An 18,868-nucleotide genomic window follows, 5' to 3' on the forward strand; every position below is an offset into this window, starting at 1 on the left:
GAGTAACAGCCGTGTTAGTCTGTATTCGCAAAAAAAAAAGGAGTACTTGTGGCACCTTAGAGACTAACCAATTTATTTGAGCATGAGCTTTCGTGAGCTACAGCTCACTTCATTGGATGCATACCGTGGATACTGCAGCAGACTTTATATACACACAGAGATCATGAAACAATACCTCCTCCCACCCCACTGTCCTGCTGGTAATAGCTTATCTAAAGTGATCATCAGGTTGGGCCATTTCCAGCAGGATAGTGAGTTTGTGTGTGTGGTTTTTGGAGGGGGGTGAGGAGGTGAGAGAACCTGGATTTGTGCAGGAAATGGCCCACCTTGATTATCATGCACATTGTGTAGAGGGTTGTCACTTTGGATGGGCTATTACCAGCAGGAGAGTGAGTTTGTGTGTGGGGGGGTGGAGGGTGAGAAAACCTGGATTTGTGCTGGAAATGGCCCAACTTGATGATCACTTTAGATAAGCTATTACCAGCAGGACAGTGGGGTGGGAGGAGGTATTGTTTCATGATCTCTGTGTGTATATAAAGTCTGCTGCAGTATCCACGGTATGCATCCGATGAAGTGAGCTGTAGCTCAGGAAAGCTCATGCTCAAATAAATTGGTTAGTCTCTAAGGTGCCACAAGTACTCCTTTTTTTTAGTTCAGTAAACGGTCAGCTGAAATGTAACTAGTCTCTTCCCTGTAGTTTGGCGAGATCCTTATGCTGCATGAGCAACAGAAAAAATAATTCCATGATTGTTTCTATCTTTGCTACTCGTAGAAGCGAGGGAGAAATACACTAAGTATATTAAGGTGACAATACAGGAGCCTATGAGTTACTGCCTTCCTCCCTTCCCAGTTTAAATGCAGCTCTTTCTAGTTGTGCTTTGGGGAATTCACAAATTTAGGTCCCAGTCATGCAGACACTTCCACATGTGCTTAACTTTACCCACTGAATATTGTTATTGGCTGCAATGGGACTAGTCACAGCAATAAGTCTTTGCAAGCTCAGGGCCTTAGATTTGAAAACCCAGTTACACACCCCAACTATCAATTTATCTGTAAGAAATAAAAGTTAAGGTCTCAGAGTGTTTGATTCGGTGCTGCCTGGGATGGCGGGGGACAAGAGGAGGAATTTGCTCTGGGCCTCCTGTTTGAAAGAGCCCCCAAACGAGTTGCATTGCAACCTAGCACATGGTGTCGCAATGCCACTCAGGTTAGGACCAGCGGCCCGAGGGTTGGCCAGACCAGGCTTGGGTGGTGTTGTGACCCTGTATGCAATGTCACTCAGTGAAATTTGGCCCAGCAGCCCCTCCATCATGATGGAGTTTGTGTAATATTAGTAATGCCCAATAGACTTCTGGGTGCATTTGGACCCTATCATTAGGAGGTGAATTAGCAGCCCTTTGCACAGGTAAGTGGATTGTTGTCTCTTCCAACCATTTTACTGAGGGAGTTTTGTTGGGAACCAATCCTGCAAGATGTTGAATGCCTCCCTCAACTCCCATTGATTTCGTGGTGTTCAGCCCCTCTGAAGAAATTTGCTCAGGAGGAGTTTGCAGGATTGGGCCCAATGAGAGCTGAAGGCCTTTGCCTTGTTTTTCTGCTAAATTCAAGAGTTTAGTCTGGACTACTCTCATCTGTTTGTGACCACTTTCTTTCCCATCATTAAATGTTTGCTTTTTCTTTTCAGCAACTCATTATGCTGTGATGCTTGTTAACTCTTTCACTGCTGAGCCTTTAATGCACTCATCGTTTGTGCTGTTTTACACTGAATTTAAAGGCAAGTTAGGGACCTGGCTGACACATTCATTAGCATGTCAGGTGTGGTTTTACCTGGGTGTTTTTGGAATGTTAGGTAGAAGTCTTGGGTTAATTCTGGTTATTGTCTGGGCAACACAGGGACTTTCTCTTTCTCTGAATCTTGTTGTGCAGACTTTTGGTTTGGTGTTTAAGGGCTTGTGGTTATTCTTGTTTGGGTTAGTAAGAGCAGACCTGTTGACTGAGGTTGAGGGTCAAGTATCCATTGTTGTTATATTTCTTTGACTGACATTTTTGCTATTGTCCGTTTACAGAGAACAAACCATGCCCTCAAAAGCTGGAAAATAATCAGTAAATATAAAGATTTCTCTTCATCTCCTAACATCTAGCCTAGTTGTCTGTCTCTCTCTCCCTTGCTCTTTTTTTAGCAGCAGTTTTGAAAGCTTTTGCTGTTTAACGATATTTACATTGTTAAAATGGGAATAGATAGTTATGCATGCACTGATTTGTGAATACTTTAAACATTCAGTTTATGTGTATGTTTAAATGTGCATCTCTTTGTGCATTGTAAAGCTATAGCAGGAAATTGCAGAATAGTAAGGTTGTGTCAAAACTTGGAAAGGCAAACATTTCATGGTAAAAATGTTTTTGGGACCAAAATTTTATCTAAAATACCTTAAAATGGTTATATTTTGATTAGGGTAGGAAGAAAATAGTCTGGACTGTAAATATGTATTTTTCATTTTAAAAGTAACATTTTGTAGGATCTGGAAAATATTTTGCCATTCAGCTGGTTTTGCACAAGCAAAACACTGTTCCACAACTGAAACTGCACTGACATTGCCTGTTATGTTGGTGTGCAAAGACATTTTATTGCATCATTGGGTTTAATGTTAGCAAGCAGCGTGGTCCAAGGGGTAAGACAATGGACTAGGGAGGCCTGGGTTCTATTCCCACTGTGACATTGACCTTAACACTTCTCTTCTCGGTGCTTCAGTTTCCCCATGTAAAATGAGGCTAATGATACTTCCTCCCTTTGAAAAGTACTTTCAGATCTCTGAGCCAATGCCAGTTGGAGCCTTTCCATGGATGTAATCGGTGTTGAGATCAGCGTCTATGGAAGCTAAGATGTAATTATCACATAAGATGATATCGTAGTTATACAAAAGAACCAATGTTAATTTTAGCTTTATTCAGAAGAAGAGGAAAAGATAATGTTTGCCAAGGAATGGAAAATACTGCTAGGGAAAAAATTATAATACCCTCCTCTTTCCGTCGGCCTGCCCCATGGGGTAGAAAAGGTGTTCTAAGGTATCGAGTGCCACGTAACTTTATGCCCCAAAACACTAAAAATATATGCTCTAGAGAAACAAGAAATGGTAGGAACCAAGTCTTTGGATTCAGGGATGTGACTCTTACTGTTTTAGTCACATGAGGTTCTTTGCCTGGCCTTAGGGGACACCAGGATTAAAGACAAGCAAAACAATCACAATTATTAACTATGGCTATTTTATTAAAACTAAAATTATTTAAAATAAAGCTAAATAGAACACAGACAATAAACAGTGGTTACTTCAGTGGCAGGTCATGTATGGAGGGTGTTGGGGCTCACCAAAGCACACAAACCCAACACTTGTGTGTGAGGGAAAGAGTCTGTGAGAGAGACTACATATCGATTTTGAATACAGCAAATCTGTAGCAGCCTGCTATAGATTTTCTGTGTTCGCTGTATATATCTAGTAGCCGGGTATTCTTCTCCATTGCTCCTGTGGCATATACATAGACTGCAGTCAAGGTCAATCAAGAGGCAGAGCTGCTGCCATTTTTCAGTGGGGTTCGGGGTGCTGGATTCTCTGCCCAAGCCACAGACTGCAGTGACTGTCGAGCACTCTAAAGTCTTGCGCTCTGACCACCCCATATAGATCCTGCTGATGGGCTCTAAAAGATACATACTTTTCGTTGACATAGTTCCGTTTCAAACAGGACTACTTTCACATGTTCTAGATACCTTTTGGAGCACATCAGCTGGGTCTACATGGGGCAGGTAGAGCGCAATACTTTAGCGCAATCTACAATTTACACTCCTCCAGTGCACACCCAGACTGCAGGGACCAGCTTTCACATGCCCCAGTGCAACTGGAGTGACTCCAGGGCCAAGATATATTACCCAGGGGACAAGGCTTTTTTTTTTTTTTATTTTCCTGGTATGTCGCACTTACCCCAAGGTTCACCAACCACCACTGGGTTACTTCAGTGACCATCTCCTCTGTTTCTCTGTGGAGAGCTTTCAACAGAGATAATACTTTGAGGGGGTCCTCTCTGGTAGTGACACTCTTCCTTTGGTAAATGTAAACCAAAGTTTATTATTCCCCAAATCAGTAATGAGTCCTATTTTAGTATATCAGAGAGAACCAAAGCAGCATGTAGATGGGCAAAGGAATTTCATTTAAGGGTTGGTCAATGAGGTTTAGTTTATCATGGAACACTTAGTTCATAAATGGGCAGAGGTAAATTATTATAATGAAGTCCCATGAAATGAGTTTTTTAACTTGTTTAAAAGAAGCCATTCAAGGCAGGCATAGTAATTAATATGAAGAATCTTAAAATCAAATTAAATCCCACATTTTGCTTTGTTTACTAACATTAACAATGTCTCCTCTCCAGGAATACAGAGTTTAAACAATCTGATGTTTAATCAGACTAAACTGTTAGTACCTGAAATTACTAGAGCATTCCAATGTCCCATTAACATTATAACGAGAACAAGTTAAATCTAGTCCCTTGGGAGGGCTTTTGTATGCTCCATTTTACCAATAATCCTGTAGTCTGGGTGATGTCATCATGTTACAGAAGGAGTGCTGGGCTGGAAGGTCATTCCTTCTTGATAGTTGTCTTGTCACTGCTGCTGTTTTCGTTAGAGATGAGCACTGAAACCGTAAGAAAGCATATCTGGAAGAGTGTAATAAGAGTAAGTGTGGGAAAGTATAAGTGTTTTGGAGTGTCTTAAGTCAGAGGAATTTATACTGTTCTCTTTCCACAGTCTCACTGAAGATGGAAGATACCTTTTCAGGGGCTTGTCTGGATTCAGATATTAGTCGCTCTCACCTTTCATTGGCTCAACACCTTCATGGGGTGGTTTTGGTAGCATCTTCAGCTCATGAATATGGAGCCTGCTAATGCGTATGCAGCAGGGTTGTAATTCTTCAGTTGTGGGGTTATACTGCTCTTGTCTTTGTGGCAGGGAATTCTCATAACATTTTAAAGATACAGTGGAACCCCGTTTATCTGATCTAATTGGGCCGGATCGGATAATCAAAAATTTGGATAATCTGGAGAATGGGCAAAGAGCTTCAGCCCCTGGCTGCCGGGCTGTCAGCACCCGTTCAGTTAATACGGAGAGCTGGATAATGGAGGCTCCGATAAATGGGGTTCTGCTGTAGTTTAAAAAAACAAAAAGTTTAAAGTTCATTTTTTGAGCTATCCCTTTAGTTGATTCATGGTATAGTAGTAGTTAAAATTCTGTTTCAAATAAGTCAAAACACTCCTATTTTCTATATCAAAGTCTTTCTGCTCTTAAAATAGTCTTTTTAAATTAAATGATTTTAAAGGGAGTCTTTAATATTAAGTGGTCAAGAAAAAAGGTATTTTCTTTCATCTTACGAATCCTTGGAGAGGTGACTCTTGTCTTGCTGAGTTTGGTGAGGGGTGGCTTAAGCATTGCCAGATAACTAATTCCACAATTAATATAAATATTTCTATACTCAAATGGCTGTTTACATTAGTAACCAGTTATAGCATCAAATGACCTTGCTAGATTTGCGCCAAAAATATCTTACTATTTACTTAACAATGGTATCAGGCAGTTACTATATGAAGGCTTGCATTTAGATAAAAGTATTTGCAAATATGCATCTCAAAAGACTATTTCTTAAGTATTTGCAGAACAACAAAGGTTTTCGTCTTTAAATATCTGTAAAACATTTCCTAACCATAAATGGTCCCAGTGTTTAAAGAATGAAGACTTTAGAAATAAATCAGGTTAATCAAGGATATTTCTATTTGTGTGAGTTTAAAAACCAAAGGTTTTTCTCTTTGCAAAGAGGAGGGGTAAAGAGGCCCAGTTTATTAGTTTATTGCTCTGATAACATATCCTAAACATCACTCCTCTTTGGAATATTCTGAATAAGGAATAGACTTACATTCTTTTACACAACCAGATCACTTTCTAAAACATAAACATCAAGAATTTTTTATTTTTTTGAGATAAAGATCATGTCTATACCACACTTATGTTTGGGTAAGTTGGAGATGGGGGCGGGATCCTGTTCTTTGTGAAGACACAAGTGTTGGTTAATTGCCTTTAGGAACCATTTGGTCAAGCTTTATGACCTACCATTAGTAGTACATTTACAGTTTGCAATTAAAGATGCCTACTAGATATTCTAGGTAAAGCACAAATCACAATAACTAACACTTATCTACATCTTTCAAAACATAGTATAAAAGAAAATAGTATATAGAATGTTAAAACAAAGTAGAAGTTTTAAAGCTGCATCCCAGAATCTTTTAAACACACTTAGAGATAATAAATATGGATTTAAGACTAAGGAGCTGTCATCCTGTTCGATACTTGCTCCCTGTCACTTGTTGACAGAAAGCGGAGATTTTCTAGGAATTTTCTTAAATAGCTTGAACATTTCATTACAATAGCTCAAAGCTTATTTTTTGGTTGCTTAATGAATTCTCCAAGCATTGTGTTTATGACAAGAAGTGTAAGTATCTCTTAAAATTCAGTGATGGTAACGGTAAATTTGTAATAACCTAACTTTATAAAAATAATCTGTAATAATTTTATTAATAGTGATGCAAAAACGGTTATTGAGGTCTGCCGCCTCCTCACATCTGTAAAATGAAATGTAAAAACTTACTTATTAGTACCTGAGATAAGGGAGCAAGATTAGACAGTTAAAGTGAACACTGCTCTTAACTCATAGTTTAGGAGGTAAAAAAATCTACTGTCCCTACTCAGCAAATTAGTGATTGTAAACCAAAACCGCATTTTGTCATGTACAAATTTGTTTGTTCTGTGTTTTATTTTCCAGCATTTCTAATTACCATGGTTTGTCCCATGTAATCAGTCTCCAATCAATTTCATTTACTAGTGGAATGATTCAGTCTCTGTGACTTCAGTGTCATTTTCATGGTATGGTATTTTGGCAGAATAGAAACTGGCCAGTGGCTTCACTGAATGGGCTAAGCAGGTGGAGGTGACCGCTTGCTGTGGAGAGCTACAGGGATTGTTCTCCATGTTCACCAAGGGTTGGACAACAAGAACTAGTGAGCTTAGTTTCCAGCAAAGGAGATTTAGGTGAGAAATTAGGAAAAGCTTTCTAATTCTAAGGAAAGTTAAGTACTGGAACAAGTTACCTGAGGAGTCTGTGGAATCCCCATCATTGGTGATTTTTGAGAACAGGTTGGACAAACACTTGTCAGGGATAGCCTAGGTATACTTGGTCCTGTCTCAGTGTAGGGGGATGAATGAGAGAAAGGTTTCTCAGCCCTTGAGTTGGGACCCAAAATTGCATCACCAGAATGTTTCAAACGGTCTTGTGGCAGCTGCTGTGGCTGGGGCTGGCTGGGCTCACCTTCCTGCTCCAGGAGTCCCAGCGCCACTCAGGTTTGGCCCAGCCGTCGTGATGACGGGAGTCCGGGTAGGCCAAATTTGAGCGAGTGACGCTGCAACGCCATGAGCCAGGCCACAACTCCACTCTCAAAATGGTTGTCGTAACTTATGTCACTTGGGCGGGCGGGGGGAGCGACATAAGTTATGAGAACCATTCTGAGAGTAGAGCACTGAATTGGCCTTCATGGAGCAGCGCCCATTTACTCAAACTGAGAATATGGCCTCTTATAGCCAGAGCGGTGTACATATTTGTGTCCTAACCAATGATACTGCAGGTGCACAGAGAGGGAAATAAACAGGAAGGAGCCGCATTTTGGCTGGAAGAGCACTAAACTTGAGTAAAATACTATGTTTGCCATGTAGAGAAGGACAAAGTCAATAGGAAACAAAATTTTATTTTCAAGTTTTTAAGGGAACAGTGAAGAATAATGGAGCTTTAAAGACAGAAGCTTGACTGTCTCTGTTGCAGTAGAGTTATAAACCTTTGAAATAGGGTTTTATAATGTAGGTGCTGACAGCCTTAACTCCAGTGGCCCAAATACACCAATGTAATGCATAATAGTTTATATAAACCCAATCAATCAAACTGGTATCTTAGTTAAGCAGGGAAGGGGTGTCAGTCTATGGACAGATTAAAAATATATGCAAAGTATTTAGTTACAAGTGTTGTGCTTGATTCAGGAAGATAAAGACTTTATTGGCCTAGCCCTGGAAAAGAGCCAGCTCCAAGTGATTTCTTTTGTTCTGCCTGCGTTGTAGGAGCTGCAGTTTATCTATATATTGTACTTGATGTACAACCTCTTATCTAGGGGCCAGGTTATACCACCTTTACTCACACTAAGTAGCACCTTAGTCCAGGAGTAGCATTTTATCCATATTAATTTCAGTGGGGCTACTTGCAGAGTAAGGTACTGCTTGCTGTGAGTAAGGATGGCAGAATCTGACCTTAGGAATCAAAATGGAATGAAGTCTGTCTTGAGCAACTTTCCCAGGGATCAGCAAAAATTGATATGCTTTAATTAGGGGTCAGGCAAAACCAAGCTGCAACACTGGAGGTCTCTTGAGACATGGGGTGAGCTGTTGTAGGCGGATCTCAGGGCAGGTTTCGCTGTACATATTTTGAGACATCAGTATTGAAAACCTGTGCTATAAGGGACTGATCCAGTGCCCACTGAAGTGACTTCAATGAGTACTGGGTCACATGCTAAATAATGGTGCCCTTCATGGCCTATCTCCATCTCCGCTGTAATACCATTCATTTCATGGCCAAGGTTCACATCAGAAGGAACATTTTGCAACCTTCTTGCCAAGTGTAAATGACAAGAAAAGTTCTTGGCCCCATCGCTGGCTAGACATATGGGAGGACCCTCAGACCATTGCAGCTACTTGGAACCAACAACAGGACCCCCAGATTCTGAGCTGGAGTAACAAAGCACTGGCAGCCTGCACCAGTGGAGGGAACTGATATCAACTCTGCCATTTCTTCTGGTTGGTTCCCCCAAGCATAATCTCAGTCTGGATTGAGTTGCAGACAGTTTGACCTCATCTAAGACTTAGTCCCAGCAAAACAGTGTGGTAAATTGATTACCTTCGCCAAGTAGGTCTGATAGACCAGAGATGTAAAGTGTCCACTGAATACTGGAAATGCATAGCACCTGTCAGCCTGCAACAGCCTCATGCACACATTGAGGAGGTGGGGATGACAAGATATGTGAGAATCCTTGGGCCAGATGAGCAGTCACCAAACACGACTTTCGGAGTCCTTTCAGAAAAATGGAACGGAGCAACTCAAGTAGAATTTTGTTCATCCCTTCAAGACCACATGGTCAGTGGTATCAAAGGCAGCTGATAGGTCTCAAAGGAACAATGTGGATGCTTACTTAGTTATTCTCTATTTCTAGTTCTGCTGACCCCTGGCATAGAAACAGTGTCTCTATGCCCAAACTTGTACTGGCCTGGGTGAAATAAATCTGAGGAGTATAGGGACAGCCAGAGTTGTGTCCACACCACTGTCTCTAAAAAAGATAGAGGAAGGTTAGAGACCAGTAATGGAAATTTTGCCATTGACTTCAGTGGGGCCTGGATTTTTACCTCCAAGGTGGTTGTTGGCAAGATTATCAATATCCAGATGTGGCTTCTTGAGGAAAGGCCTACTAACCACTTCTTTAATAGAAGCTGGCACTGTGCCCACCTGAAGAGAATTGTTGACATCTTTTATAATAATAGCCTGTTATTTCGCCACTAGACTTTACCAGCCAGGAAGGAGGGGGGTTGAACATGCAGATGTTTGTCCAAAGATCTGCTAGCACCTTTAGATCCTCAGTGAGAGGAACTGACCAAAATTTAAATAGAGAAGACACTGGCTGTCTTCCACAAAAACCAAAGTTCAGACTGAATTAAAACAATCTTATCCATAAAGTACAATAACAATTTATTGTAGTCTTGGAGTGAATAATACTCAACTCTCTCTCTCTCCAGATGGAGACATTGAGCATTTATCAAACTGTCTAATGGCCTGAAACAGATTCACTGATTTGGACTTCATGGCTTCTTCCTTTGCTTCCTGAGTGACTGCAGTGTAAGATTTCAAAACACTTGACTATGTGATGAGGTGTGGGATTTTTACCAGTGTTCTTGTCATTTATCCTCACTTCTGCTGTAGACCAAGATGATCTGTGGAGATGATGAGTCATAAACAAAGTATAATAATGTCCTGATAGGTCATCAGTAGTCATCTATTCGCTGCATCACAGTTTTCCTCAGGGTCCTCTGAAACTGAACCAGTTCTGTAGCTTCCAATACTGGACCAATAAAACAGTTTCTTCATCTCAGTGGGAGCAGTGCAGCCTAAAATGACAAGGTTTAGAGGTTTGGGTTGTATAAGTAACCAAAATTTGAGATGCTTATCCAGAGCTTATCTGAACTATCCAGACTCCTTGGCTCTGCATATGTGGTCCAGAAATCTTAGGCGAACTAATTCATCGGGTGTGTGTAGCTTCTGCTCTGGGTCAAACTGGAAATACCATGAGAACAGCCACTTGTGCTTTGTTTCTGTTCCTGGCCTGCAGAGGTGTGTAACAGTGAAAAACAGCGCAGAGGAAAAGTTATGTGAACTTTAAACAACTTCATAAAAGCGTCTGTCCTGGTTCAGTTAAACTTCTGGTGGGATTTGGGTTGGTGCTTATTTTGTATAGACGAGTTCGCTCATCCCTACTTCTCCCTCCTCTTTCTTCACCTTTTACCCCACAGATAGCTAAAGCTTAAAACAATGCACTTTCCATTTATCTGCCAGTAGTCTAACATGAACTAGTTCCTCTTTATAACCATGAATTTATGTTTGGCCTGTTTACTCAGGTGCTAGACAGTATTTTTGGCTGCACAGATGGTGATTCTAATACTAGGCTTCTGGGTTTGACTTTTATGTTTATTTACATCTTCACAGTACAAGTCATCTGAAGAGACATAGTGGAAAAACTGTTAAGCCTAACCTTGTGCTTAGTCCGGAGACATGTGGCGCACCCACAGCTCCCACTGAGTGCAGTAGCATTGGCAGGTGTCCAGTAGGTCCTTTGGCGCTTTTCAGGATGAAGTCCTTCAATCATGTGGGTAGTAGGTTTTTTTCTTCTATTAAATATAAGAAACCTACATTGCTGGAGTACTGCAGTTGAGATTTTATATGCACAGAAGTCAGGAAATTCAAATTATGCATCTCCCCTGCAACCATAACTGAATCCTTACATAGATCACATATTCTGAGTTATTCTGTATGGTACTGAATTAATATATATTGTGCAGTGTGGCCAGTCTCCAGCCACAACTGTGCAGTGATGTGTTTTTCCCCCCCGTACTATTTCTGAAGGAGAGGAATTTAGAAAAATGGGGAGGAAATGAGAAAGGGGGGCTGCTCTGTCAAGCTGTGCACACGTGTAACTTGGTGGTGGAACTTTTGGTTCAAATGTTAGGTGCTCTGGGACAGTGCTCCTTAGGGTATATGAAGATTGAAACTGCCGGTGTGGGGGTGGTGGGCAGAAGGAAGGATAGCACATTTTAAACCCAAAATGTGTGTGTGTGTAAAATTATATATGATCATTCAAACAACCTTAACTTTACCCCTGTTATGCTACCCTTGAGAACAGCCAAAAACTCTAACAACCTTTGTCCTTCCTGCATGTAGGTTCAGTTTAGTAATGCCCAGGGGAATCAGGATTGTACATGGATAGGGTTCTGGACTGAGAATCAGGAAACCTCAGTTCTATTCCCAGCGGTGCCACTGGCTCATTCTGTGACCTTGGCTCAGTTATTTAACCTTTCTGTGTCACGATTTCCCAGTTTGTAAAATGGAGAGAATAATACTTATTCACCCTTCATGAAGTGCTTTGAGGTCTATGGATGCACAGCATTATATACATACCTAGTTAGTTAGTTAACAGCTCTGTCCTTCTGTACAGCTATATACAGTCCATGGAAGAATTCCTAATTATCCAAATAGCATACTACATACAGCTATGCCACTTGTTGCCACTTGTACAAGTGTAAAACAGAGCTAGTATGTCTACAGGTATATACCTCCTAATCTGGTATGATGAAATTATGATTTAGTATTAGGGTGATGTTTGTAGGGAGCCACTTAAAATCAGTTGTCTATGGTTCACATTTTCAAAATCCACCTGCAAGCTGTATAATTGCAGTGTCATTTTCTAAAAAGTAAGGTTAGAGAGGGAAATAGATGGTTAATGGTGTTAAGGGGGAAAGTTAAGGTTGTTTGGGTGACTGTCATGGTGAATTTCTTTACTTCTAAAATACTCTGTGTTTTGTTTATATTGTGGAGACTTAACTGGAATTTCCAGACTTTCTAAAGTTTCTGGACCTCAGCCTCAGCTCGTGTGAGCTGGCATAGCTCAATTCACTTCAGTAGAGATACACCAATTTACATTTGCTGAAGATTTAGCCATGTGAATTTTGAGAAAATTAGTGGTCTTTAAGGGTTTTTTGGCTGCAGTAAGAGAGATTCTTTTAACAGTAACTCTAGGTTAACAAAGTCTTTTACCTGCAAAGTTTCTTGTTGTTAAGAGAGAGGATTAAGAAGTGGAGCCTCTAGGTGGGGATAGGAAAACTTTGAGAAACTAACTTCCAAGATGCAAATTAAATGTCTGTTCCATTGTCTCAGATCAGTGGGTGGAATTTTACATGCAGGTTTTCTACAGTGGAAGATGTGGCCTGAATGAAAAGTGTGTGTCTGGCCTGAATGACAAGCGGAAGTAGCAGTGAAAAATTCTTGAATACTGATTGTTTTTTATATGACTCATATTAGGATATTCAGTCTAGTCAAAGAGCTTTCTCAGATGTGCCAAATAATTCTTGAGACACTGTCAGTTATTTTTTTAACTCTTTTTGGAAAACTTATTTTTAATATTTCATTTTCATAGTAGGTGTGTGTGTGTGTACAAAATACAGTACTGTAATTTCATGATCTCAGACTAGGAGGTTTATCCAGTGTATCCAGTTTACACAGTTTGTATTCTGTCCTTCTCCATCTGACAAAGTGACATTTTTGTACCATTCTGGGAAAAATCTTTTATAGTAAAATCTTGTGCCACCTCCATGGCCGTGCCCAGGTCATAATCATGTGGAATTGCTGCATAAAAATCTGTATAAGACCATTCTTTAGAGACTGCCTACATTGTTAAATTAGTACAAAAACTTTCTCTGTTTCGAAACCGATATTTTAAAAGAAGAACAATATGCTACTGTGGGACACAGTTACAGCGGTATTAAGGTGCTTACATCTGTATTGCTTATTCATGTAAATTTTCATAAATAAGACCTTGTCTACACACAAATCATATCACTTTAATTAAAGTGGTGTGGTGCAACCTTCCTTGGGTGGACCTACTTATGTTTGTATAAAGGTGCTTATACAGGTATAGCTTATTCCTGTACAGGAAGGGGAATAAGGGACATTTATACGGGTAGAACTGTACCAACACTAGGGCTTGTACAGGTTTAACTATGTTGGTATTAGTAGTGTAGTTGATTTTACCCACTTTTCGTCTGGGGAATATGGAATTTAGTTTGGGAATTTACTGACTTTTCATCTGGGGAATATGGAGTTCAGCTAAGATTAATTTACCCATTTCTTTTTTTTACCACTGCATCATTGATTGCTATAAAAATTGCCCCTGAATCAACATAATTGAATCAATACAAAAGTTGTATGTAGCCCATGCTTTAGAAGCATGCTTGTATGCTGGCTATGGGTAAGTGGCAGAGGGTATAACATTTTTTATTAAAGCTAATGTTAAAAAATTGTATAATACACAGGTTAAGAAAAGAATATTTGTACATCTGGGTATAATGCTTAGATTATCCGCAAATACAAAGGTTCCTTTTAAAGTCATAAGATACATGTAATGCATAATCAGCAATCACCCAAATTTAGGTGAATGCATTTAAGAATACAATTTAGATATTAGCATACAAGTATTTGGGTACATCACTCATGAAAAGTTATTCAGAGACTTGGCCGTGGAAAGCAAATATAGTAATGAGTGAAGATTGTCTCTCAGTAATTGAGAATTTAGGGTTGGTTGTACATTTAGATAATACAATCCAGGAGGAAAGTATTTCAGTTACTTTCCTGTCTGCACTTCTAATTGGCATTCCAGCTCATCCCTCCTGGTATTGCCGATGTCCAGTGATGCATTCTATGTATATGTCCCTCGACCATCTGATGATGTCCAGCACCATGAGTTGCCACATCAGCCGAGCGTAGTCTTGACCGATTCTGGATTCTTTCAACACTCACTAGTTACTGGGGTCCCATACGCCCAAGGCTCCCACGAAAAGCCCGTGTGTCTGAACCTGGTAACCCTAGCCCTCTTCGGCCAGAGGGGTGTATTTCTCCACCTCTCGAGCTCGGGCATCATGGAAGGCCGGGGTCCTGTTCTCGAAGGGCACTGTATCTACACTGCAATGTAAGCCCAGGTTTAGTGGGACTCAATTCAGCAGAGCCTGAGTTTGAGAACCCAGGGCTTGAGTATCTACATTGATTGCCAACTCTAGGTTAAGAAATTTTTTAACCCGGGCCTCCAACAGTATGCAGACATGAGTCCAATCAACTGTATCCCAGACTTCCGAGTGCCCTCCAAAAATGTGGCCATTCTGTCCCTTTCTTCATGGGGCAGTGCGGGAAAACTGTCCACCTTACACGTTACAGGAAGTTTGAATAGTCTCCCAGCACATCCTGACGTGCTGTCATTTTGGTCTGTGTGCTCCCAGCAACTGGAGCCAGCAATATGCAGGAGTCAGCATTTGAAGAACTTCTCTCTCTTGAGCTTTCACTTCTGTGTCAGGAAATGGGCAGAGCTTCCACAAGGTGCTGGTGGATATTCTGGCAGTGTTTCCTGACCCACTGAAGGCAAGTGACAAAGCTAATGGCAAAGCAGGTGGAGGAGAAGGAGGACACAGAGATGGCAGACTCAAATTGGCTGATGCTCCTCAGGGCACTTGGTATATCTGCCAATGCCCCCTATGTCGACCAGTGCTTACGTAGACCATAAGCATGGACTGGGGGACAACATCGTTTTGCAGACCTGGAATGGCCAGGAGTGGATCCAGCGCTTTTGCATGAAGAAAACTACATTTCTGGAACACTGTGAGCAGCTTGCCCCAACCCTCCAGCCTAAAGACATGTGTATGAGGGCAGCCATGCCGCTCTAGAAACGCGTTGCTATAGCTGTCTGGAAGCTGGCTACCCCAGATTGCTACAGGTCGTCTGTTGCCAACCAGTTTGGTGTTGGAAAATCAGCTGTGGGTAGGGTGGTGGCAGAGCCAGTGCACTCAGCCAGAAAGTTTACCTGCCACAGCCGGAGCTGTCCAAGGTTTTCCTGGACTACATCCCAGGGTACCATGCAGGGGACTCAGGCTGTGGTGTGGGTGCAACAGGAGCCAGTGCTCTTCTGACCGTTAATTGTAGCAGCTGCTCCAAAGTTCTTTCTGCTGAGCTCTGGCATCCTCCTTTAGTTGCCATTCCTGTTCCAGGAACTGTGAAGGAAGTGCCTGCTCCCCCGCTGAAACCCTGTCCTCAAGCTGCGCAACCAGCCTGAGTCTTTCCCCTCTCCTCTCGCCCGTGCCTTTCTTCTTGCCGTCAGTCCCTCTGTCTTTGGTACTGGGGCTGCTTGTTGGCCCTGTCCAGAACTTCAACCACAAGTTCACCATGGAAATGCTTCCTCGTGGAACGGTCCGTGAAGGTGTGTTGGCCCAGGCTTCTGCTGCAATGTGGGGGAGCTGTGAAGGTGCTGCAGGCTGTAGAGGTCAAAGGGCCTTGGAATAGGACAAGACACACAGAGTTAGTGTCAGTGCAGAAAAAATCCTCGTGGAATATCAAGGACATGAAATGTTACTGTTGACACCTGAACTTCAGTATATTGTGAGAGGGCTGCTTCAGACCACAGAAGCTCCCTGGACCCAGCCGGGTTCATCACAGCGAAAGAAGTGCAGAGACAACGGTAAGTAAAAAATCACAGCTGCTTTTTTATTTTCCTAAAAATTGCAAAACAGATTTATAAATGGAACACATTTCCATTGTCCCCAGCTCCCCAGTTCACTGTTTTCAGGCAGCACGTTACACGTACTACGCTGAGTGTTTACAGAGTAGCGTCCTTACAGGCATGGCAATGTAAGGCTATTATTTTTGACAAACAGGAAAGATCTGTGCCTTTCCAGTAAAAAATCACTTTTCAAGGCGTTTTTTACTGTTTGCATTTCCTAGTTACCATTTTGAATTCCACATGGTGGAAGTGGGTGGGTAGGCTGGGGGGACACCAAGACGCTGGCATACAATCCATCATCAGCAGATATATGTTGCTAGCCGGGGCTTGTAATAACTTTTGCATTGGTTCATAGAATGGAAACTCCTCCCGTTTCTGTATTAATAAACATACCAGGCTCTGGGGCAGCTTCTGTCCCTTCTGTTTCTGATGCCAGTTCCATCGCTGGCTGTTCCTCAGGGGGAGGGAGAGAATGTCAAAAAGTGGCTCAGAGTAAAGCCCCAGGATATGCTGCAGCTGCTCCTGTGGCAAAGCTTCCTCAGGGACTGGTGTCAGCAGCAGAGTCATTTCACTAGCTTCATTTGGCACCTGCTGCTGGCTTCCATCAGTTCCCATGCTGGATTCTGGGGCCAGCAGGTCACCAACTTTGCTAACCAGGTCATCATGCAGCGCCATTGGCTTTGTGCTCAGTGCACTACCCAGCACCTGGTCAAACTCCTCATAAAATGGGCAGGATGTCTGTGAGTTGCCCGAGGTGCAGTTCTGGTCCCCAGTTTTCTGGTCCTTGGTCCTGAGCTGCTTAATTTGCTCCCTGCACTGGTTACCAGTCCAGTAAATTCCCAACACTGCCAGCTTCTTTGCTATTGGCTGGTATGTGTGGTCATTCCTGGTACTCTTACTGCCGTCCACTGTTTTGCGGGCCTCGCACCTGAGATTAACCACAATCTGGCTGTGCACCCGCGAACATGAAGCAGGGTGCTTTGCGGAGGACTGCTTCTGGTCAGTCTCCATTGCAAACACAACAGGTTCTCCAAAGGTGTGTGTGCAGCTCAGCAGTTAGGAAAAAAAAAAAATGGAAGGGTTAAACGCTGACTTGCTGAGCTGCTGCACTACAGTAAGGGGGCTTGCTTCCATTTCCCTGAAGTCACTTGGTGATTCTTAGGATAGAGAGGACAGAGGAAGTTGGCCCATGGGATTGTGGGATACTTTTGGTGGACTCCCAGGACCCGAGTCTGGAGGAGGGAGTCTACACTGCAAAGCAATAGTGGTTGAGCCCTGGGTCCCAGTTTAACTTGAACTCAAACCCTCCATCCTCCTGGGGTTCTAGGACCCTGTGTCTGAGCCTGAGTCCAAGACGGAAGAGAGGTTTGGGCTCAAGCCTGAGTCTGAGCCTGGGCTTACATTGCAGTGTAGACATACTCCTTGGGTGTTGACAGTAGGTCCAGCTTGTGCCCCCCCAAAAACCCTTAGTGAGGTGGCGTTTGCATATGCATTAAAAAAACTGGTTGGTGTGCACTGCTGGAAGACACTCAGATACTATGACGATAAGTGTGATATAAGAACCAATACAGAATAGGATATAGTCCAGAATAGATCAACAGAGGCAGGTAGCTTTCATTTTGGAGACTTTTCCATTTGAGAATCTGTGAGGAGTCATTCTTTTTCGTACAGAGTACATTCCCTATCCAGGTTATAACCATTTTCAGATCAGACATGTTTTTGGGCCTACACTATCTGATGGTTGTGTAGGGGATATGGAACGCTGTTAATTTTGGAGATCACATGCTGTCAAGGGATAGCCACGTGTCGGAATCTGCCATTCATGTTGCTGTGGTTGGTGCAAATCCTATAGATCTTACACAAGTAAAACTCCTTTGGGGAGCTGGGGAAAAGACTACAGGATTTAGTGCATAGTAAATGAATCTAATTTACTCTTCAGTATAAGTCCGTGGGACTCTTTTTGAGGGGGAAGAGTAGATTATGTTTTGCATTCCCGAGAGAAGACATTTACATGGAGACAGTGTTAGCTTTCATAGGGGTGTTCCCTTCACTGTTTATAGTGATTTTGCAACTGTATCTGCATTCCCCAGGGTAAATGAGTTCTGTGTGTCTCTTGAGTCAAAGAGTGACCTTTGGTGGTAGTTCAGATTTGTGGGTAATCAAAGAGAAAGTGACAGATCACCAGTAATAAAATGAGAGATTTACTTTTGAGTTAAACTAATGAATTTCCAGCTCTTATGGAAAATGTGGTAGAAGCAATGTCAGTGATACTATAATGATTAGCATAATATACATACCAGGAGAGGTAGCTGGATAAAACATAGGGTGTGAAAATTAGCTTCATACTGTATGTTGGTTCAGACTAACTGCAGTCTGGCAATAGACCAAGCTGCTGTTTTAATTGGGAGGTCAATCTGGTTTTAAAAGTGCAGTAGAAAATAAGACTTGCTTTTGATTGTTCTCATTAAAAACTCTCCCACGGCTTGACTTCTCTTAGGTTCCACTTACGGAAGCTGTGGATCCAGTGGATTTGGAAGAATATCTTATTACACATCCACTTGCAATGGATTCCGGGCCTTTGAGGGACTTGCTTGAATTTCCTCCAGATGATATTGAAGTTGTGTACAGTCCTCGAGAATGTAGGACTCTTGTGTCAGCTGTACCTGAAGAGAGGTAAGGTGCAGAAAACTGCAGGCCTGACCTGCAAACACATGTATCTTTTCACATGGAAGTGGACCCCATTGAGTTCAAAGGAGCTGCTTGGGGTATAAGTGTTTGCGAGGTGGGGGCCAAATTTTTCTTTTACAATAACTTCTTCCATGTGCGTGAAAAAGATCGTACTTTAATATACTATGAAGTGAAAAGTTGATATGTCATTAGAAAA

The 18,868-nt window shown here is 42.0% G+C and overlaps 1 protein-coding gene across 17 annotated transcripts in view; it reads left to right on the forward strand.

Moving 5' to 3' along the window:
• Positions 1-18,868, forward strand: part of DOCK7 (dedicator of cytokinesis 7) — a 141,513-nt gene that overhangs the window by 13,355 nt on the left and 109,290 nt on the right. For 16 of the 17 annotated variants that reach the window (XR_012160459.1, XM_073357479.1, XM_073357481.1 and 13 more), the window contains exon 3: positions 18,482-18,657. Coding sequence is in view for 16 of the 17 variants with exons in the window: in XM_073357479.1 (XP_073213580.1) it covers positions 18,482-18,657 (176 nt within the window). In the remaining variant the exon portion in view is untranslated. Of the gene's footprint in view, positions 1-15,650; positions 15,943-18,481; positions 18,658-18,868 lie in introns of those variants that run through there. The other variant, XM_073357478.1, reaches the window with a different exon arrangement.

This window comes from Lepidochelys kempii, chromosome 8 (assembly GCF_965140265.1).
Source record: "Lepidochelys kempii isolate rLepKem1 chromosome 8, rLepKem1.hap2, whole genome shotgun sequence".
Taxonomy (NCBI): domain Eukaryota; kingdom Metazoa; phylum Chordata; order Testudines; family Cheloniidae; genus Lepidochelys; species Lepidochelys kempii.